The sequence below is a fragment of the Stegodyphus dumicola genome, chromosome 7 (genome assembly GCF_044657685.1).
Source record: "Stegodyphus dumicola isolate Sdum_Otavi_A_Nest chromosome 7, ASM4465768v1".
NCBI classification, from domain to species: domain Eukaryota; kingdom Metazoa; phylum Arthropoda; class Arachnida; order Araneae; family Eresidae; genus Stegodyphus; species Stegodyphus dumicola.
The window spans coordinates 28,640,130-28,665,231 of record NC_140774.1 but is presented as its reverse complement, the minus strand read 5'-3'; the positions used below and the strand labels follow the sequence as shown (position 1 = coordinate 28,665,231).

The 25,102-nt window shown below is 31.0% G+C and overlaps 1 protein-coding gene across 8 annotated transcripts in view; it reads right to left on the bottom strand.

Moving 5' to 3' along the window:
* Positions 1–1,332: 1,332 nt before the first annotated feature.
* The window catches only part of LOC118185960 (prolyl 4-hydroxylase subunit alpha-1-like), a 139,442-nt gene continuing 115,672 nt past the window's right edge, over positions 1,333–25,102 (bottom strand). For all 8 annotated transcript variants that reach the window (XM_085820018.1, XM_085820019.1, XM_085820016.1 and 5 more), the window contains exons 13-14: positions 8,164–8,260; positions 1,333–3,474 (exon numbers count right to left, since the gene is read on the bottom strand). In XM_085820018.1, the coding sequence (XP_085676144.1) occupies positions 3,404–3,474; positions 8,164–8,260 (168 nt within the window). In that variant the 3' untranslated portion in view covers positions 1,333–3,403. The remainder of the gene's footprint in view (positions 3,475–8,163; positions 8,261–25,102) is intronic.

The window sequence follows — 25,102 nt, the reverse complement described above, 5'->3', positions numbered from 1 at the left end:
AGTTAAAATAAGTCGGTAAAGCATAGTGAGTGCTTAATATGAGACTTACTAGCAGTTACAAATATCATCTCTGTAAGCAGATAACTGTTAAATCTACTTTATTTATTTCGCATTTACATGCTGTGCTGTTATGTACTAAATGTCTTTTTATTATAGATTTATGCATTAAAGAATCAAATGGAATAATCAGCCAAACTGTCAAAAATCATGGCAGTAGTTCTATATTTTTAAGTCGCATATACTAATTCATAAATTCCCATTTTAATTGCAAATTCATTTTTTTAATTGTAACCATATTTTATCTGCTCTGAAGTAAATATTTTTAATTATGCTGACATCTAGATAGAAAATTATTTTTAATTATGAAATAAATTTTGTATTAAATTTATCAACACTGATATATTATACATAAGTGTAATTTTCATAAGTTTAGGTAAGTTGATATCAAGTAAATATGATTATAATAGAATCTCAAATTATGAAACATAAATCAGATTCAATGATGCTCATAGTACAGAACTACCAATGGCTGACTATCAAAATTGCCTGAACAAATTATATTTTTTACAAGATTAATTCAATAAAAGACATGTAATCACTGCATATTTAAAATCAATGTAATTTTGTTCTTTTTATGCATGTAACAATTATTTCATCAAAGAATGGTCCATTATGATACATAGTAAAGTGCATGTGGTAGAAAATCAGTAATATTTAACGAATGATAAAGGGGATAAAATTAGGTACTCTATAAATTTCACAAACCACTTTTACAAAAAGTTAATTAATATAGCTGGTTTTCTGAATTACTCCTTTTATTAGTAATAATAATTGTTACTTTCAGATGTTCATGATATCGTATAATCAGAACATTATACTATGCCTAATATATTGTACAAAAATTTTATTTTTTAAATTCAAATTACTTTTAAGTTTTGAAGGGTAAAATTATGTGCCCACCATGGTTTGGCGTTTAATTAAATAATGCATTTATAGTAAATGCAAATTTTAACTTGTGCAATATAGTTGATTCTGAATATAAAATGCCAATCTGAATGTTAGTTACGAGTTGGTTTTAGAAACTAGCATTTCCCTTTAATATCTATGGTCTGTATTTATAACATATTTAAGAATGCCAAATTTCATATTTGTTCATTTACAACATATGTTTTAGGTTTGCAATTATGACTGTATATATTTTTTTTTTTTTTTGTTGTAGCATGTTTCATTTTAAAAAGTTTTATTTCTTTGCTTGTAATCTTATGTGAATTGTTTGTATATGAAGAGTTGAAAAATTACTGTTGTTATCTGCTTCATAATGAATTAAAGTCATACATTAATAAAATGCTCCTGTTTATTGAGTCAAAAATTCTTTAAAATACAAATCATTATAAGCTTAAAAATCTAAGGCACAATTAGAAATTTTAAAGAATATTTAGATTCACTTGATAACTTTATTAGTTCATTTGCAAAAAACCACACATGGCTTTATGAAAAATAACATTACAATACACAAAATGAAATAGAAATATTTATTCAACAAAATTTTTTAAAAACCCATGTGAAAGTTGATTTTATATAAACTGTTTTATGGCACAACAGTCTCTGGCACTCATGGTAGTCATCAAATATAATACTAAAAGTGATTGGACTAGAAAAATAATTTCATACATCTAATTAAAGCTGAAATTGTATTAAAAATAGTTCATTGCATTTTATTTACCTTAAAGGTCACTATTGTAATAAATATAACTGACAATCTTTTTGGGGCAAGGGGGTATTCTAGAAACAAATTAAATTTAAAATCAGCTTCATTGATTAAAATTGATTATTTTATAAGTTTCAACTTCCAGCACTAAACACATTTCATATGTAATTATATATATTAGTTATTCATTTTCTACATTAAATTTAATATAGTGCAAATACAATAGAAAATCAAAAATCGGCAGGGACTGGAAGTAATGCAATTATGCCATAAAAGAAAAATCTTACATTTACACAAAAATGTTATTGAAAAATTTTTTATTGATATTTTCATGGAGAGTTATGACTTCATACAAAGATTATTGCCATTACATTTAAAAAATTTTTTAAACTTCTGTTTTACAGTAAAAACTTTTGGAGAGTTCTAGTTCGAATTTTTTTCCCCTCCTATCAAATTATAAAATCCTAATCCATTTCCATTGTTTTAATCCATTTCCATTGTTCTAATCCATTGTTTTAATCCATTTCATTTTACTATTATTTACAAGAAAATCATGCTTTTAGTTAGAACTTGCCGTTTCAGTACAATGAAATGTATTATATTTTAATTCTAGTCGTAATAAAACTTTAAAATCCCTGCTAATTAAACATGCCACACTTTTGTCCTTCCTTAAAACTGACAGCTATTCTCACACATGTATCCTTCAGGCTAATAATATTCTCCTGATGTACAAACTTTCCTAATCACACACAGAATATCCAGCATAAGAATTCAGCTTCGATTACTGTAATCTTGCTTTATGAAAACAGTGCAGAGTTAATTTAATAGAGGTTCCAAATTCTGGCAACTCTTGGCAAAATATCTATCTGGTGACAAAAATGTTATGTTATCAACAGAGCCACTGAAGAAGAGTTTAACAGAATCACATGGCATTACCACTAAAGAACAGTTACCAAAGGCACATGGCACTGCTATTACTCTAAGTAGCCTAAAAGGCTGCTCAGATTTTAATTTGGTAGATTTCCGATTTTCTTCTATTCATCTATGTTAAGCGTTAAATATTTATGATATTTAACTGAAAATTTTCAATATAAACTTATTTATTTTTGATTTTAAAATGCACAAAAAGCTTTTTTAATCCTAATTATAAAATCAATGAATTTTTATTAATGAAACGGTCACATTTATATTTTTAAATTACAGCCGGAATCAAAATTACTCTTTGAATACTTTATTATTCATAGTAAGTATTAATATTAATTAAATTTTTAATAATTTTAGAGTTTCTGTATGTTATTTTGATGAAATGAAAATAACTAAGAATGATGTTATGTAATAAAACCATTATGCTAAAAGCTTTTAATTTATGAAATATCAGTAAGCATTTGAAATATATTGTTTTCTGAAAATGAAATACCTTAATGATAAAAGTCTAACATTTAAATAATCACGTTTTAAAAGCACAATATCACAAAAATTATTCATCTTTAAAAACTGACAGTATGAATAATAAGTTTGTAAACATATTGCTTAAATGTCTACTTTTCTCGAAGTTGGCATTGAAAATTAAACCTCATCATTAGGAACTAAGTACACAGTAAACATTTTATAAAAATATGAGTATTTACATGATAAGTACTCTGATACAACTTATGTAAAATAATTTCGGTAAACTTGTCTTTCCTTTAGAAGCAATCACTCATCAGAATTTAAACTGCAGGGTCTCCTGAATTCTTGTCCTCTTTCATGAAGCCATTTGTTTGAAACTAAAAACAATGCAATAAATGTTTTACAAAGGAAAATTTATAATGAAGTAAGCATGTGACTTGCTCGTTGATTTTATATATAATTTTGAAACCAAACATAAAACAAAGCACGGCATTTAATTCAAAACTAATCAAATTTGCACATTTCAAGGCCTACCTTTGATAAAGATCAGAGATGAATATAATAAATGCACTCAAATGAAAGTGAGACTGATAAATTTCTGGAAAGTTTATTAGAACATAGTTTTGCAAATTAAAGAGTGGCACTTTATTATATCTGGTAAATAAAGTTAAATCAATGCACATGATGAATGTATCTAAAAGATCATCCTGTGTGTGTTGTGCAACAAATAATCAATTACCTACATATAATCACTTTATCAGCTGAAACAAATGTCCATTGGATCCCAAAGATGACAAATACCGTCAGCAGAGAAAGTCTCTGTTTGTACCTGGAACCATTCTTCAACAGTTTCTCAGACCTCATCAACATTTGTGAACAGTCATTTCTTTTAAGTGGGCCGATAAAGGGCAACATGTCAGGACTGTAGGGAGTGATGAATTTTCCATGGGAAACACTGCAGTAGATGTTTGAAATTTGTTGCCACATAAGGGCAGCCCTTGCAGTTTAACATGTCATACCTACAATTTTTGATGATTCTTTCCACTTTGAATAAGGTTTGATTTGTTTTATTTGACTATGGCAAAGGACTCGAGGGCTATCTGCCTAAAGGGAGGTATGCCTTTGTGTAAAACTGGCTCCTATAACATGTCACACATGGAGAAAACTATACCAACATTTGTAAAAATTGCAACACCATGAGGGAGTTACGCAAACTTAACTACACTTACAGGAAATGTGAAGTGAGGCAAGTCATGCAAATGATTAGAATTACAAAGAGATTGTGCATGTGTGGAATGAGAACTAGCCACTTGTTCCATGTATATAAAGGACTGTAAGGTTGCATTGAAATCTGCTTCATCACCTTCTGTCAGCAATAAACATTTAATTACAGGTCAATATGCCTTGTCAACAGAGGAGGATGCCATACCAACAACTAACGAAGTTTGAACCAGGCCGCATCATTGGTATGCGAAAAGGTGGATTTTTGTATTGAGCAATTGCAGCCAGCACGCAGTGTAATGCAACAAAAGTGATGCACATTTGGAAGAAATGGACAGAGAAGAACAAAACAAGGTGAAATCTTTACAGTGGAACATGCAATAGCACAACAGCATGGGACGAGACACCTCATCTATATGGCTGTGGCGGACTGTACAGCATCCTCTCGTGCGTTAGCTCGTGTTGGGCTGTGTAGGTCCACAGTTTGTCACCATCTGCTGCAGCATGAACTGTGTGCAAAGGGTCCTCTACCCAGGATTCCTTTGTCACTAAATCAGATGCCTCTGACTTCAATAGGCATGGCAAAACAGTGCTTGGAATGCCCTGTGGCAATAAGATGTGTTCTCCAATGAATCTCACTACAATCTAGAGTACAATGATGGAAGAGTATGCATTAGATGTTGTAGAGGGGAACGTCTGCTCCCACAGTGTGTTATCCAGTGCCATACTGCACAAATGCCTGGTGTCATGGTGTGGGGAGCTATTGGGTATAACTGTCGATTCCATCTAGTGCAGATTGCGAGCAACCTCAACAGCGATCACTACATAAGGAAAGTTTTGGAGCCAGAGGTCCTCTCTATTATTCGACGCATTCTGGGTCAGAAACAGGATAATAACCATGCACATGTTTCTCAGATTTCACAAGCCCTTTTTAGGGCACAACACGCTTTGCTTCTTCAATGGCCTGCTTATTCTTCGGATATGTCGACCATTCAGCATGTTTGAGATTTCATCAGTCGGCGACTCCTCATACAGCTGATGGGAGCACACTAAGACTGAACTTAGACGTCAAGTCAAAAGCATATGGAATGCCATTCCCCAGAATTACGTTCAGAACCTGTATGATCTAATGCCATGACGTGTACAGGTTGTCATTGATGAGCAAGGCAGACACATAAAGTACTGATTACCAACGTTCATTTTTTTTTTTTTTTTTTTTTTTTTTTGTCTCATAAATTTGATCGTTTATTTGTTGCCATAAATATTTATCAACTTATTTTATCTGAACTGATGATGGATGACCATCGAGTGTATGGTCGAATGGATGAGTCATCATTTGTCCATTTCCGTTCATCATTTGTCTGTTTACTTCCTTAGAGTTTTCCTGTTTTATCTCTGCTCTACATTTTTCAATAGTACTGACATTTTCATTATATATAATTATACATAAAAATGTTATTTGTGTTTAATAAAACAATTACATAAAATTTAAAGGTATGAATGAGTGTTAGTTATTTATGGACAAATAATCAAAATTTAATGTAAACAAGGGAAGGGAGAAACTAACAAAGTTTAGAAAGATATGGTTTATAATACATGAAATTAGCTCACATAACCTTTGGTTTCCAGGTATGTGAATTACCAGAATTCTACTGTACTAAAATACAATGATACTTGTATGATGTTTTATTATACTAAGTTATTTACATATAGCTAGCTATCTTGGTTAAATAACTTACACCTTTTCAGTAGGACAGTTTCTAGCACTATGTCATAAAGGCTTAGTTACCAAGAAAAAATTCCTCAAATAATCTAAAGCTTTCCACATAAATACAGTTTCATGTTTCAGTCATAACATGGGCAATATAATCATAATATATTAATAATTTTAAAATGTAATATAAGTCATAATATAGTCATAATATATTAATAATTTTAAAATGCAATATAAAACATTATTAAATTATGAAATATAAACATTTTGAATATTAAATGAATTCAGTGCAGCATAAAATATAATCTGAAATCCAAACTTAGCAGTTTGGCATAATAATACAGATCAAAGCAGACTGTAAAAAACAAGATATTTCTCTTATATATATAATTATAGTCAAATTTAATTGTTAAATTATTTCGGTAATAAAATGTTCTATGTGTTGAGAATATTCCTCTAAATTGTGAATAATTTGCTTATAGTTAAGCTAATTTTATTTTATCATAGCATCTTGTATATGCTCTGTCTATTGGACAAAAAGCATGCATAAGAGCAAAATCGGATGCTGTTTGAGGAGAGAAGTATATATAAACTGTAAATAATTTAGTTTTTATAAACTAAGGATTTTTCAACTAATGTAACATGCCCAGGATATTTGTTCATTTTCACAGCAGAGACCACATCACTATATATTACAATAAACTGTATAATGCATATCTAAATAAAGTAGTTTTATGGCATGTTGTATGTAAAGTAAACTTTTTTAACCTATGAGATTTCGACATTTCAGCTTGAACATTTTGTAAGAGTTTAGTGATAAATGCTGCGTTTTTCATGTCTCGAAAACATGACTTAGGATATATATTAGATTTATATATAGCATTGTTCTATAATAAGTATTTTGACACAAAATGGGACTTTTTCTGAAATAACATACCAATTTTTTCCCATATTTCGATTCTATGACTCAAATTATGCCTAAATATTAAATTTTGTAAAGTTTGGTGCGAAATTTATGAAGAAATTTAAAAATTTAACTTAACACAATTTTTCAGTTTGCACCAAGAATAATTCACTCGGCGAACTTCTTATATATGGCAACCTATTTTCCTTTCCCTTCCATTGTGTGGGAGTGGAAAAAAGTCACAGCGTTCCTAGTTTTTGTGCATGATCGGGGAAAAAGTCACATAGTTTCTACTTTCAAATAATTTTAACAAAGTGCCTAAACCACATCTGATGTTATTATCGCTTTCAACAAATATGTGAAATTTCAAAACGTGCCAATATATAAATTAAAGTATTTCTTCGGAAATTTTGAATAAAAAAAATTAATTTTTTGCAGGTGTGCTTAGAAATACATCTACTTTAAGATGATGGTAAAAATTTTATAGATTATAATTCAAATTGTTTCTCGAAAAATTATTTAAAAATACAAATTAAAAAATAAATCATAGAAAATAAGCAAATTTTATTTGGAATGAACCTAAATTTCGAGATATCAAAGGAAGAATCAAATAAGTTTAATAAAAAAAGAGATATTAATAAATATATATCAAATTCAATTAACATTGAAGAGCTAAAATTTTGAGAGCTAGTTTTTTAAAAATTACTCGTGCAATTTTTACAGAACTTGGCAGTTTGGCATAATTTGAATCCTAGAATCGAAATATGGAAAAAAATTGGCATGTCATTTCAGAAAAAAGTCCGATTTTGCGTCAAAATACCTATATTAGAACAATGCTATATATACATTTAATACATATCCTAAATCGCGCTTTTGAGACATGAAAAACACAAGTTGAATTTCGTCAATTGGCCCAGTAGAATGCCCCCCTCCACTTTTTTTTCGTAGTGTACATACAATTACATGTCATGTTTCAGCAAAAAGTATTACAGATTATGACTGGTTCTTTGACAGGATTATCTTATGAAACATTGATCATATAATCCTACATCACTATATCACCACAAATCACGACAATATATATGGTTTTTTGTCGTACTAAGAAATTACAGAAACCAGATATCAGGAATGAAGATATTTCATATCAACTTTTAAACTTGAAATAAAAAAAACCATGAAAAAGGAAAAGAAAGGAATGTTAAAAGCATATATATACTAAAATCTTACCCCATTTAGAGCCTGCTAAAACAGGACAAGCCGCATGCCGGGTATTCAAGTCACCTTCACCATTTCTAAATAAATTGTACCAAAAGGCTGCTGTTCCCTGATTTGATACAGAAATACAGTAATTTAAATAATATAGATAGTGAAAAATACAGTAATGTAAATTTATCATAACACTTTTGGTATTTATGTACTTCAAATAGAACACAGTACGTCTATAACATATAAAGTTCATTTTAATACATAAATGTATTTTAAATTTATAACTTTCTTATACTAAATATATAAATAGAAGCTGTCTGAATAATAATTACAAAGAAAGCACTTTTGTAAGCCTCATTATTTTTCACAGAAGTATAACAAATTGTATATACTTTGAGATAAATTTTACCATTTTTTTTTAATGTACATAATCCTTAAACAGAAATAACATATATTAAAACACAGAAAAAATTGAATCATGAATTCATTATAAATCAGATTTGCAGAATATTCATTACATTATAATAAAAACATTAAAATAATTGTATTACACAGGAAACATCTTAGTTTTGTTTATTTTGTTATATAAGTACCAATAGACTATCAAATACCAGGTATATCCCATATATGCGAAAAAAATGCCATAGCATAAAACACAGGCTTCACCAGAAAAAGTATACCAGTTAAAAGTAGAAATACCATTGAGCATTACAGCATAATTATCAATATATTACATCAATACTTATAAAGATAAATTATAAGTTTCCGAAGCAAAAAGTTATCATTATAGGTCAGTGATGTATCTAGAAAGATGACAGATTAATATTAAATGTCACTGCTGAAACGACTGATGTTTCACATTGGTTTAAACCATTCAAAAAGACTTTCCAAAATTCTATATAATGTAAATAATTTCATGCATATTTAAGGATAGGGTTTCGAAAAGTCATACAGATAAAAAGGGTAAAGTAAGAAGTATTGAAAATTTCATTCAACAAGACAGATTTTAGTTCTAATACTTTCAATTGAATCAACAGACACATACCATGGCTTCACTTATATGATATATATATATACATGGGAATAGTGGGACTACTTTGTGATGCACCACACAAAGATAAGAAATTCATGTGTGCATTCCTCCCCTAATGACACTCTCTGTGCTGGTATGAGGTGAGAGACAACATGCTCTGACATTGTAGAAGAAAACAGTCTGTTCGGTTATGCCTCCACTTGACATTACACGAGTCATAACTTCAAGACCAGTGCCAGGGGATTTTAGTAATCTCTGCACTGTGTCTGTTATCATGGCTCCTTGAAATCAGAAGGCCACCTTACCAACCCTCCTATAGCTCCTCTGATATGGCCTTAAATTATTAAGAAACAGAAGACAAAATATAACCCAATAATTAAGAATAAGCAACTAATTCAGTTTGAAAACTTTCATATAGAGAAAGATGCTCAGAAACTCTCGACAAGAGACACTTGTTGCTAGCAAGATCCTCATATAATGAGGACAATGCTTATCTTACCAATGCATTCAATTTTAATTATGAGTTAACATTATGCACTGTTAATGGAGCTTCTCATAGATTTATAATAAATGAGTTTTAGTTTTATATGCAGTATGTAATACACAACCTAAACAAATGCAAACCAGTTAGCTACCAATCCTTATGATTATTCTTCTGATGCAACTGAAAATGGTATTGTTAGAATGAATGAGGATAATTTGTTTCATTCATAATACTATGAATATTGTTGGTATTTATACATGCTCTAGTTCATTTATAGGTTTATTTTGAAACTCTACAGAAGAATATATAGCAATCGACTTATTTTTAAAGCTTTACAAAATCAAGCAGTCTAGTGAAGGCTAGTATTTAATTTATTTAGCAATATTTCAGGAAAATTAGAGCTGTAAAAAAGTTCTCTTCATTTAGAAGGGACATAAGTTCAGGTTTATTAAAGGAATTAAATCTTTCAGATATTTAGCTAAATACATTTGTCAAAATACACTTTTTTTGTTGACATTTTCCTATATTGCTTCAAAATCATTTCTCTATGAAGCAAGCAAATTTTGAAATTTTGTGATCTCTTTTTCACAGCAAGCAACATTTTTTTTTTTTTTTTTTGTAAAATCTCAAGAAGTATATCCGAGGGATAAAAGTAGTTCTTACATTCAGCCAAAAATTTGATGAATCTATGCTATCTATGTAATTTCCCCAATTTTTTAAATTTAGATATTCATCATTGCTTCTAAATGGCAGTGCTTCTTTTGCCAAGAAGCATACAGAATTATTTTAAAATTTACATTTTTTACTGCAACCTTGTTACGAGTGTTGAAAAACCCCACAAACGATTTTTTTATCGCCATTAGTAGGCGCTTCTCTTCTGAGAAAAGAATATTAGTTAGTTCAGTTTGCGACATAGTAGATAATGAACCATCGATGCAATCCAGGTTGCTTTGTAAATAAAATGATTATTTTTGTAGATTGCTGAAGTATTAGCTTCAATTAGAATTAAGTATGATCAGCTCTCTTAAGGAAGCCAATATAACTATAATATAAATATAATGTGTTTTTTTATATCTTGGCCATAAGGCTGGGAAAAGGCCAAACACGCTGGTTGTGCTTCGAATAAAGAATATAGTATACAAGTGTTGCTAACTTCGGAAATATGTGCTGCTATCTTTGGATACCTTGTTCCAAGTAAGATAAATAAGAAGATGGTTCAAGGTAAGATTTAATATTCGCCTTTTGTTAAGAAATGAATCTTATTATTGCAAATTACTTCCGTTTTGATTGAACTGATGACTGAACAATTAGCAAATGATTTCTAACTCCTCTTCTTTATGTAATTAAACTCAGAAAAGAAATTTAGTTAATGAAGATATCAAGTTAATTTGAAAGCATTGTTAAAAAGTGATTTCGAAATGGAAATCGCAAGGGCTAAAAGAGCTACACTTAGATCTCTTACAACAAGGTTAATTTCTAAAATCGAAGCTAAAATTTTAGAAAATGAACCAGAAGAAGAGTTGGAAGAACTTTCAGAGCAGATAAATTTGAAATTAAAACAGTTAAAAGAAATAGATTCTGAAGAATTAAATGTGATATCATGAAAAATTGATTAACTGCTCATGTAAGTTGAAAGCTGCTATCACTAAATGTAAACCAAGCATACACAGAACACAACAATTATTAGCTTATTAAAATTAGAAAAACAATTCGTTAAATTACCATCGTTAACAATAAGAAGATTCGATGGCGATCTTGCCGATGGCAAAGATTCTGTGATCAGTTTGAATCACTGATACAGAGAAATGGAAGATTTATCTAACATAGACAAATTTAATTACTTATACTCATATTTAACAGGAGTAGCCGCAAATGCAATTAAAGGAATTACACTAACAAATCAAAATTACGAAGCAGCAAATAGAAACCTTAAAGGAAAGATTTGGACAAAAAACTTTGGTCATTAATTCTCATTTGAATAAGCTGTTAAATATAACACTTGTTAGGAAATCGACAGATGTCTCTCTGCTTAGAGAATTGTTAGATGCCTGTCAAATAGAACTTCGCAATTTAGAAGCCTTGGGGGTAAATTCAGAAACTTACGGTTCTCTATTATGTCCCATAATGATTAAATTAATACCGCAAGATACTGTTCTAGAGATTAAAAAATGCGGAATAAATGAAGATTGGAAAATGCGAGATAGATAAAAATGCACTAAAAAATGCGGAATAGATGAAGATTGGAAGGTCTCAAAAATATTTAATATTCTAAAAATAGAAGTTGAAAGCAGAGAAAAAAACCTTATTCTTGACACAGAACAAATATTCAAATGAACACAAAACAAAATTTCAAACACCATTAGGAAAAACTAGTGACCCAAGTGCAAAGCTTCAAAACCGAAACACTTTCATGAAAGGAATTCATAAAAGTACACCATCAGCAATGTCATTCAATATGATGCAGTCTACATGCATTTTCTGTTCTGTGCCACATGATTCATTTAAATGTAAAATGTCACCACAAAATAAAATAGAAGTTTTAAAGAATACCAAACCTTGTTTAAATGTTTCAGAATGTATCACATCAGTAAAAACTGTCATTCTAATAAACTTTCTTGTTTCAAATGCAAAAGCAAAAGTCATCATAGTTCCATTTAAACACTTTTTATTCTGAAACTGTCAGTTCAATTTCACAGTGTAATGCAAGTATGACATATTCCAAAAACGTTTATTTACAAACATGTGCAGTTATTGCAAATTCAGAATTTAATTCTAAAGTAACTAGGCTTCTACTGGATAATGGAAGTCAAAGAAGTCAGGGTTCGTACACATTTCTGCACATGAAAATTAAGGACTTTTAAGAACCATTAATGAAAAAAATTAAGGACCTATGAGCAAATGGGAACTGAATAAATTCAATTAAAAGTATTATCTACGCCTGAATTTCACTTTTGTAATACCATCCTAAAAATAAAATAGATCTCTAAGTAGTCTACATTATTACTAAACATGAATTAATCAACATAATTATTAATAAGTTTGAGAATAAAATAAACTCTATGCAATTTATCAAGAACCATTAAATATTTTACACTTACAACAGATGGACAAATTTAAAAGAAGATAAGTGACATTTACGTTTTACTCACAGTTAGTTTTATGTTTATTTTTTTAAATGTCTCATTTTGTCACATAATTGGTCAATCCAGAGGTTGAGTAAATAGCAGGTAGATTTTATGTCAAACGGCATAGGTTAAAATGAGAAGTAAGATCATAATCAGCATGATTCAGAACAAAAGACTGAATATTGTTACTACTATTACTTGTCGAGAGAGAGAGAGACCTCCTCATTAGAACAAACCTGAAAGGCCTGATGCAGGTTCATAAGTGTTGAAAGTTAGTTGGGCTCTGTTTGATGCACTTAGTGCCGTAGCTTCATGTACAGTTTCAGGGGTTGTAACCCAGTTAATATATTTTAAGGTTCCAATAAGCCATTAAAGCACCAGAGGTGATAAGCTGTTTTGTATTAAGTCTCACTAGATGCAAAGAATAAGTTTTACTTGAATTTTTACGTTTTTGTGTTTTATCTTGTGACCACAATGAGTATTAATGAAAGGCAATAACTCGTTTTAATACACAGAGATAATTTTTAAGGGTAAGCAGTTGGTTATAAATAATTAAATTAGATAATTAGATAACCTTAGTCATTACAGATTTACATGGCCATAATTAAATTTTATTTTTTAACAATATTTGTTAAAAAAGAGCCCTATTAAAATAAAAACCTAATCAAATTTCACAGTTTAAAATACATGTAATTTATAACATTGATTCTTAAACGATATTAGGATAATTACACATTAAAAGCTACAAAACATTTACATTTTGTAACAACAACACTCAACAAAATATTTATCCGTCATTTTAATTTGAAGCCTTCCCAAACTTTTTGACTAGTTTATATCGATTTCCTTCTCTTTAAGCATCTTTTCTAACAATTAAAGATTTGTCTCAAAATGCAAACCAATGCTCTTGCTAGTTCCTGCATCAACCTAACTGCTTTATCTCCTAACTTGTCAACCTCTCCACATTGTACCTATGAGGGTTTACTTGATCTGGTAAAAGTTTAATAGTAGAAAACCCCCAACTGATGTGAAGCAAACTATCGCTATGTCTGAAAATACTAAAATATCAGACAAAGGTTTAAATAAGCCTCTTATATAAAAAGAACTTAGAATACAAAGGCATGTTTTGATGCTAACAAAATCATTTACAGCTCACTGTGACGTAATTAAACAAGAACAGTCAAATTCAAACTAAAAGTGTGGACTAGTGGTCAAAGATTATACAATTTAATTTTAATTTAATCTTGCTCTGTAAAATCTATCATATGAGGAAACAGAAATGGGAAATTATAGTAAAAGCTGAAATCATAAACTATTGGGTAATTTACATAATTAATAACTGTACATTTTCTTTGAAGAATATTTTTTTTTTTTTTTTTTTTTTTTTTTTTTTTTTGTCTTTATTATTTTCTTTCTTCAACATGTTTCCTTTTCATTTTAGAATTTTTTGATGTAATTAAAGATTTCTATTATTCTAAACAACATGAAAAGCATTTAGAATGTATATAAAATAATTAATTTTATTTCTTTAGTAATATGAACATTCAGAAGAAATATATACGGTAAAGGCCGGTTACAGAGCCGTTGTGGCAGAATTTTTAGAATTTAGTGACACACTGAACAACAAAATCTAGAAATGGCAAAATTTTTAGAATTTAGAGCAGGCATTGGAAGCAGAATTTAGGCTCCACAGAGATTGCATCAGGTGGGAAAATGCCTAGTGCCAACTCTGTGTATGAAGCATTAAGACATATTAGATCAATCTTTTAAATTGTAAGTTTTCAATTTCTTTATTAATAAAAAAATCCCTTTCTATAATGCCTGCCCAGGTGACAAGATTAGAAGCATTTTTGATATTTTCCATGCTTGTGTCTAGTGAAAAGTAGAGAAAATAAAGGGAAGATAAACATGTTAAGAAAATGATTCTAGTATCAGGAGTAAAACATTCAAATATTATGTTTTCATTGTTTTTCCAGACGTTCTCCAAAAAGTAAGAAATTCATCGCAAACTTTCAGTAAAATACATCCATTAATTGGATTACCATGGAGACATTTTTAATTTTGTCATATATTTCTCGAATCTTCTAGAATCATGGGTCTTGCCTTCAAATCCTTCTAAACTTTCCAAGCTGCAATGTCTAAAATACTAAAGAAAATTAATCCCTACCAATTCAGTAACAGCAAAATGCCAGAAATATTTTGGAAAAAAAAGGAGGGAAAAAGTGTAAAATTAATTTTATAGAGAAAACTGATACATATATTCTGAGAATTTTGAATATTGAGACAATTACATGGGAAAAGCTTTTACTATGAAAAAATTAAAAAGAAGATATTTTTAACTAATTACATAGCTAATTTTGCTTTTGCTAAGAGCCATTTCATAAATTGTGCTTTATAGCATTATACCTTCTTTATTTTTCAGAGTCAAAATATTGTATAAGTTGCCACAACGAAATTTTATAATATGACAGCGAAAATTAAAAATGTTTTATTTTAATGTTATTTTTTAAATATAATTTCAATATATTACTATTATTTTAATGAAATTTATCAATGTTAGGATGTTTTTTTAAAAAAAATCGTCCAAAAATTCTCAGATCTCGGAATTAAAAATTTTCTATAGAAACTGATTGTAAAATCGCCAAAATGTTGATAAGTCATCAAATTTAGAACCGTTTAATAAAAGAATTCACATTTTCAAAAGCGAAAAGATGTTTAAGAGCTCTTTATTAGAAAACATGAATTTCGAAATGCTTATATCTCACTTCTTCCTTAAAAACTCGAGTATCCCATCTATTATATTAGAAATAGAAACAAATTATAACCCATGAACCCATTCAAAAGAAAACCATATATGCCAGTGAATCGCCGAAAATATTCCTCCAAAATGATAATTCACACACAAAATGGCAATTGTAAAAAGAGACAGAAAAGGACTTTTAAGGACCAAAAATCGATTCCAAAAAATCTAAGGACTTTTAAGGACTCTTAAGGACCGTATGAACCCTGGAAGTTTCTGCACTGAACATTTAGCAAATATGCTCAAGTTAAAACCTATTTGCTATGAATTACTGTCTGTTTATTCCTTCAGTATGGAATGTGCTTCAGAAAAGAGGTATCCAGTGGTAGAATTTGAAATCAAAGCTAGATATAATACACAATTAAAATCAAAACTCTTGTTATCTGAAGCATTACTGGCGCCATAATTTCATCTCCGGATAAACAAGTGTCAGAATTCATGATTAGGCATAAATTACCTCTCGCTGATTCATGCTGCGGAGATAAGTATTTGGATGTTGAAATCCTAATAGGATTCAATGTATTTTGGAAATTTATCTTAGATAAAAAAGATCACAATTAATAAACAGCCAGATGCATTAAAAACTGTTTTTGGGTATGGGTAATTACAGATTTGAAATTTGGAAAAGCGGAAGCTTGTTTACAAAATATTACCATTATGAACAATGTGATAATGAATGACCTAAGAATGTTTTGGGAATTAGACTGAATTGGTATTTCGAAAGAAAACGTAGACTTCTCTTTTAAAGATAAACAAAAAATTGATCAATTTGAAAATTCTTTATCCTTTGATAAGGGAAGATATCAAACGAAATTGCTTTATCTAACCCTGATGAATTAAATAATAATTTTCATACTGCAAAGAAGCATTTTGAGTTTTTGAGAGATAGATTGGATAGGGATGTAGAAATGTGTAAGGAATACACAAAAATAATTCAAGATCAACTCGATGACGGAATTGTTGAAGTATATCAAAATAAAGATTTCAAATCAGGTTATATGCCTCATAGAGCAGTTAATAAGACCAGATAAAGAAATTCTCGTGTTAAAATTGTTTTCGATGCATCATGTAAAGGAGAAAATACTAAATCCTTAAATGATTTGTTACAGGTTGGACCAATTTAAATCTTAATATATTAGATGTTATTCTTAAATTTCGAAAACACAATATTGCTTTTTCCGCTGATACAGAAAAGGCATTTCTAATGATAAGTATTGCCGAGGAAGATCGCAAATATTTAAAATTTCTTTGGTTTGAGAATGACAACAGTGAATCGTTCAAAATTATGAACATGACACGTTTACCATTTGGTATTAATACCAGTCCATTCATTCTAGCAGCCACAATAAAGCACCATATTAAAAATTACATCACTAAAAATCCTGAAAATTATGAAATGCTAAATTCATCTTTATATGTCAATGATTTGTATTACGGAATGAGCACAGTAAGAAAGACCTACCAATTGCCATCTGATGCAGTTACGATTTTAAAGCATGCGAATATGAACCTACGCAAATTTAATTCCAATTCTAAGGAGTTAAAAAACATGTGGTTAAAAAATGGTTTATCAATGAATGATTCCTTTGTGCAAGCTAAAATTTTAGGTCTTGATTGGGATACAGAAAACGATACTATTAAACTAGATGGAAAATCTTTAGAATTATCTTCAGCTAGTTGTGTGTTATACACTAAAAGAACAGTATTACAAGTTAGTGCTAAAATTTATGATCCAACTGGATTTATATCACCATTTGTGATCAGAATTAAAATCCTACTACAGCAGATATAGGTAAATGGTCTTGATTGGCATGAACAGCTTCCAAATGATATTGAAACTGAATTTAAGAAATGGCTTGCAGGAATAATTCATTTACAAGAAATATCAATAGATAGAAAATACTTTCGAAATGTTGATAAGCAAAATAGTGACATTTCACTACACATATTCTGCCATGCAAGTAATAACGCATATGGATGTGTAACATATTTCAGATATACGAATAAGTTTGGTGAAATCAAAACGAGTTTCATTTTATCAAAGACCAGAGAACCTCCTCTTAAAAGCTTAACATTACCCCAATTGGAATTGATGGCAGCAGTGACGGCAGCTAGAATCGCAAAATATCTAACTAAATTATTTAATCATATTTGTCAACAGATATATTTATGGACAGATTCGCTAATCCTATTACACTCGATCAAAGGATCTTCTAGCAACTGTTTGCAAACTTCCTTTTGTTTCTAATAGGGTTGCAGAAATTCAAGCCTTGATAAATCCCAATAACTGGAAAAATTGTAGCGGTAAGAAGAATCCTGCTGATTTATTAACCAGAGGTTTGAGTGTAAATTCTCTGAAGACTTGTTCACTTTGGTGGTTTGGACCAGAATGGTTACAAAACAAACATATAGACTAGCCAGTTCAACCGAAGTTTGACGTGGGTAATGATGAACAACTAGAATGCTGTAGTAAGATATCTGTTTATGGCATTGTGAAAAGAGATGATCAACTATTGGATATAACAAAATTCAGTAATGTGCTGAAATATCTCAGAATTGTGGCACGGATTAAGCTTTTTATTGCTAAGGCAAGAAAACTGCCTGCTAATAGTGGAACATTAAGTTCTCTGAAATTCAAGATACTGAAATATTTTGTGTTCGTAAAGCCCAGATGGATTTCTTCACACCTGAAATTAAGGCTCTTCAATCTAACAAGTCAATTGCTGCAAGCTGTAATATATTCAGCTTGGCACCGTTTCTTGATGAAAATAAAATTCTTCGAATTAAGGAAAGATTAGAAGAAACCGAATATACAGTTGACGAAAAACATCCAGATTGTACAAAGGGAACATAATAACGTTCTGCATGCGGGAGTTGCAGCAACTTTAGCCAAACTACGACAGAAATTTTGGATTCCTAAAGGCCACCAGTTGGTGAAGAAAGTCTTAGAGAACTGTTTCATTTGTCGTAAATATGCAGTAAAACCAGCAAAACAAAGGACAGCTGTTACCTAAAGATCGAATTGTTACAACTCCACCTTTCTATGTTACAGGCATGGATTTCACAGGTCTGGTTTACATTCAGAAATCATACATTGTATTGTTTACGTGTGCTGTTACACGAGCGTTACATCTAGAACTCATTTCCAATATGTCTGCAAATAAATTCATTTATTTCGAGAAGAGGAAACTGTCACACCTTTCATTCAGACAATGAGAAAACTTTCAAATATGCTGCCAAAGATTTACAGTATTTTTACAGCATAATTAAAGAAGCAGACTTTCAAAATTTTCTAGCAAATGAAGACCTGACTTGGAAGTTTATCGTCGAGCTTGCTCTATGGTGGGGAGCTTTTTATGAAAGCCTTATGAAAACCATAAAGGAACCATTGAAAAAGATATTAGGCAGGGCTCAACTGAATTTTGAAGAATTTATGACTGTGTTGACAGGTAAAAAATATTGTGAATAGACGTCCTTTGACCTACGTTTACAATGATTTACATGAACCTGAACCGCTTTTGCCAGCTGATTTTCTATTGATTGGACATAAAGGTGAATATCCATACAACTCTGCTGAGATTGCTGAGCTCTCCAACAAGAAAGAGTATAATAAAACGAAAAGAATATCAGACAATCCTTATAAAACAGTTCTGGAAAAAATGGAAAAATCAGTATCTTCTTGAGTTAAGAAATGCTCACTTCTTTGATACACCCGAAGCCAAGAAAAATCTTAAATCTTAAAATTGGTGATTTAGTTTTACTTGAAGGAACAACTAAATCTAAGTTCCTCTGGGATTTAGGTCGAGTAATTCAAGTTTTTAACCCTCTCACTGCGTACTTTTTTTTTATCAAAATAGGTTCAAAAATTGCGTATTACATATTTCATATCTGCATATATTTTAGAGTCCAAATATACAATTTTTTTTTGTAAAAGAATTTTTTTATAATTAGATCATAGAAAAAAGTTATCATAATACTGAAATTGAAGAATAATGTTATAAAAGGAAAATTTTGAAAATTAATATTGGTTAAATCATGATTTTTTTTATAAAATAAAAAGGTAAAACATATATACTAAAGAAAATATTTGCATAATTTAATATTTTGCATATCAATTTTGCACCACTATCAAATGTTTTCAATAGAAACTGAATTTTCAGATTCATCACTATCTGCAGAGGAATCCGAGAAATTTTCATCAATTTCGCTATAACTATCTTCAACATACTTGAAATCAGAGTCAGAACTACTATCAGTGTCAGAAATATTGTTAGGAATATAGGTTATATCACTAAAAACGCTTCCTGCCAGACATCTTTGAGCTCTGAAAAGCAGCATGTGCAAAATGCTTCATTATGTATTCTTGTATATTTGGCAAAATGTGGACAACTAATGCCATTTGTTAGCCCACATCTAAATAAACAATTAAACATCACAGAAAAGCCAAAAAGAAACTTTGAACAGGGAAAGAGCGGGTTGCACTGTTAAATAGACAGCAAAAATTCATGCCCGCGGAAATCGCGGGTTGCGCAAATTTTACTACTTTTACGTTGACCGTGGAAATTATGGGATGTGCAGTGAGAGGGTTAAAGAACGTGATGGTCTTGTACAATCATGTGTGGTAAAAACTAAAAATGGGGACTATGAGATATGTGCAATTAATATACCCCCTTGAACTATCTGACTGAAAATGAACTAATTTTGTAACTTTTAAATTTTATTTCTTATATTTCATGTTCATTAACATTAATATTAGATAATTTACTGTTTGCAATTCGAATTAATATTTACTTATTGAGTAACATTTGAATTGTATGCTGTTAACTATATTTGTTTATTTTACAGAATTTCTTTTTGCTCTTTATGTTTACATCAAGTAAATGTACTTGATATTTTGTTATTAATATGCAAGTTGCTTTCTTACATTTGAATTATTTTGCATACTGAAATAGTAAAAATTATCAGGTGGGGAGTGTTGGAAAACCCCACAAACAATTTTTTTATTGCTGTTAGAGGGCGCTCCTCTTCTGAGAAAAGAATATTAGTTCAGTTTCCGACGAAGTAGATAATGAACCATCAATGCAATCTAGGTTGCTTTGCAAATAAAATGATAATTTTTTAGATTGCTGAAGTATTGGCTTCAATTAGAATTAAGTGTGATCAGCTCTCTTAAGGTCAATATAACTATAATATAAATATTATGTTTTTTATAATGAGGTTATTTAGATATTTAATTCTATTTATTTAACAGATCTATTCTTGACAGCCAGAATGTGGAAAATTGTAAACTTGCTTTAGTATGCAGGGGCGTAGCAAGAGGAGGGCAAGGGGGGACATCTGTCCCCGGGCGCAGAATCCAAGGGGCGCCAAATTGATGTTACGACATTTTAGAATTAAATGTTTTATATCCTTGGCCAAGCAGTAGGGGGCGTGAAATCTTCAGTTGCCCTTGGGCGCTGAAAACCCTAGCTACGACTCTGTTAGTATGACAAAGAAATGTTTCATATCTTGAGACAAATATATAGATTCAAATTACAAAACCTATCCTTAGACCTCATACTTACAAACATTTTGTTTTTTCAGCACCAAACAATACCAGAAGAACAAATTTTCTTTACTAACACAATCAGTTAACTAGCTAGTTTTCTTGTACTGAGCAGCTTGCAAAATGTCTTACAAATTCTTGTTTTTATTTCAACAAATTCCCTTTCTTTTTCATCCAATATAAAGTGTTTAATGAAGGATAAGATCTATTGTTTTCGGTTCTTTCCTTTTTTTTTTTTTTTTTTTCAAAGAAAGGTTGAAGGCTAAATAATTTTTAAATTGGATGTTATATCACACATTCTGTTGCTTTTCCATCATTCTTGAAATGTTTGTAGAAAAAATTAACTATTACAAGTTTAAAACATTGTTTGATGGAAATTCAAAAAGCCCAGAAATAAAAAATTAACCAGACATAAATAAAATATTCATTATACCGTGATAAAAAAAAAGAAAAAAATAGCTAAAACTCAACAATAAGTTATGGTGAGGTGATTAAAATGACAATCACTCTGCAGCTGTGGAGTTACCGCATACACGTCAGTTGAAATTTGAGGCTTTTGATAGATAAAGTATTTACCCTTTCATTTCCTGCCATAACTTATAAGATAAGAGTGATCATGCAACATAGCCCATGGTGAAATTTTCCCACACTGATGCTGCTCAGGTAACAGCATCTTTAAAGGGGACAAAGTCTTCTAGGAAAAAGTGCTCACATAGTAATTAGGATGTGTTGAATTATTCTGTCATTAATGTGGTATTTGGTTAATTCATCTTTAGTTTAAGTACTTGTTCTGGCACCAGCAAACAATTGAAAAGATAACAAATCAAAAACTTTTCTTTAACATGGTAATTAGGAAGTGGCTAATTTTCTTGAATTATGTATTTTGCTTCATACTTCTAAAAAAATATTTCCATTAATATTGCAGCATAATACACACCCCAGTCACATTAATGTGACCACCAACTACTTTTGACATCAGTATGAAATAACCAATTGCAAAAGGCAGGGGGCAGCACATTGCTGTGCAGTATACATAAAGGGTGTCTGAGAGAATCAGAAAACATTGCAGTTGTTGGCATAATGCAGAAACAGAACAATTTATCTGACTTTCAAAAGGCCATGATCATTGGCTTTTGGGCCAAGAGTGGAAGCATTTCTGAAATGGCTAATTTTGTAAACTGTTCTTATACATTGCAAAAGGGCACTATCCAAAATCAGCTACATGGTAAATGTGGAACACCATGGGCTATAGATGACAAAGGTGAACAATGGTTTTGGTGATACATTCGGGAGAATAGATATGCAACTGCTGAGCAACTGACCGCCCAGATGAACCAAGGAGGTACCAACAGTATCTCCTCAATGACAATTTAGCAAACATTGCTATGTATGGGCATCTGCAGCAGATGCCTGGTTAAAGCACCTACGCTGACTGCAATTAATCAGCAATGAAGGCTGGAATTTTAATACCGCAACTGTGGATGTCCATTGAGTGGCAACAGGTGGCTTTTTCCGATAAATCACGTATTATGCTCCATAACACAGATGAACATTGGTGTATACAGCATGAAACATTGGAAAGCAAACACCCTACAAGAACTGCTGGAAGGGTCCAAGCTGGAGGAGGAAGCATTATGGTCTGGAGAATGTTTTCGAGGAATTTTCTAAGTGCACTCATCATTGTGGAAGGCATGATGGATCAACAGAAATATGCATCTGTTCTTGTTGACCATGTCCACCCCTACATGTGTGAACTGTTTTTCCTCAGAATGATGTCATCTACCAGCAGGACAATGCGAAGTGTCAAACAGCTTGCAGTGTACATGCATAGTTTGAAGAGCACAAGGATGAGTTTACTGCACTCCCCTAACCAGCAAACTCTCCAGACTTAAACCCAACCTGAGAATCTGTTGGACCACCTCAATCGGTTATTCGTGTCATGGATCCTCAACTGTGTAACCTAGCGCAGCTGGCCACTGCACTGGAGTCAGCATGGCTCAACATCCCAGTGAACACCTTCAAGAACCTGACTCTCTTCCTTCACGTCTCGCAGTGATCCACTCTGCGAAAGGTGGTTATTCTGGCTTTTGACTGGTAGTCCAGTAATGTGACTGTGTATATTACCATAATAAAACTTCAAAAGAAGTAATAGTTGAGATTTAAATTAAATGTGTAGTACAAAGCAAACTTTGAAACAGGAAACATGCCTCTAGCATACTAAAAAGTAGTGATAAATTAAATTCAATGGTAAACTATGGAATATTCTCTCCTTGTAGCTATGATGCGACAGCATGCTAGAGCGAGAAATTCATCCAATACCTCGCACTGCAGGTGAAAAGGAGTAGAAGGGAGTCATTTACTTTGCCTGTTGTAAATATTTTGTCAACCGAATGTCGATGCACAACTGAATGCACAATCCTTTTATGATGAGGGACAGGTAAGGAAGTCATAGTGTTCAACTCATTTCGGTTTGAATATCTGACTGTTAGAGCAGTGATTCAATGCACAGCTACAGATTGTAGTAAATAAGGATTTTATAACATGACAGAGTTAAATAATATTCTTTTTTTCTCAGTTTTAAATTTATACGCATGCACCACATGTCCTAAGGGAGCGTCCCTCTTTCCTTAAAATATGCAAGAGATTTTATTGGTTTCTGATGCAGATTTAATTTGTCTAGCCCAAATGGCAGATAAAGTTTCGGAAGTTAGAAATGACATAGAACAAGCTATTTGAATAGTCTCAAATATTGATCAAAACACAGAGTTATCTTCAGTGTTAAGTTTAATGAAAAAAACAGAAAATCTCACTAAGCATGTTGAATGCCTGTCTCGAAAACACTATAATCAAAATCCAAAATACCTGATAACCATAACTGTCCAAAAAGAAGGCAATGCAATTCCCACACAAATAGCTTTTACCATCAAAAGTTTAAAGCTGATGCTCATAAATGCATTTATCCATGCACTTTTCAATCCAAAAACTAAATTCAACTACTATTCTGAAACAAGTTATGGATAGTGGAGTAGCAGCAAACATTTCAATGAGATTACATATATATAACAGACACACAAGTATGAAATTCCTTGTTGATACAGATACTGACATTTCCTGTATTCCTGTTTCAACAAGAAAACATATTAGTGTTACTGCTATAGAACTATTCACTTCAAATAATACTAAAATTAAAATGCATATATTAAGCCACTTTAACTTTTGATCGCACGCAAAATTTTAATGGCATTTCATAATAGCTGTCTCCATTCTCATAACATGAACCAATATTTTTCACCCTTGGATTATTACTAGTCGACACCCTATCCCCCCAAAAGAATCATTGACATTTTGACAACTTTTGCTAGTACTGGCAAATTAGAGCAGAACACTCAATTGAATATTAAGACTGTTTCAGAATGTTCTCAATATCACAAAATTCTTCACAATTTCCTGAACTAACTAATCCTGCTATACATAGCAAAACAATCAAAAATGACACAGTTCAATATATCAAAATGAAAGGACAATCAGTCTACTCCTTTGACCTGAAATTTATGATGAAGAAAAAAAGAAGTTCCAGTTTATGTCTGAAGAGGAAATTTGAAGACCATCTAAAAGTGACTACCAGCATTATAAGTTCAGATGGGGATTACAGAGTTTACCATCATTAGCGCAGTTAGAGAAGCCTACCAGCATTAGCCCAGTTGGAGATTACACAGCACTTAATTCAGTTACAGTTTTTGATTCATACATCGTATTCCAGTTACACAAGATTTTGCCGAATCCCTTCATGGCAAAACAACATTTTCCAAATTAGATATTGCATGAGATCATTACCATACTCCCATCTACGAAAAGCATGTACATAAAACAGCAGTAGTTACTCCTTTTTGTCTTTGAGTTTCCTTATTTAAACTTTGGACTCAAAAATGCTGCTCAGATGTTCCTGCGTTTCATGCGCAAAGGAATACGAGAA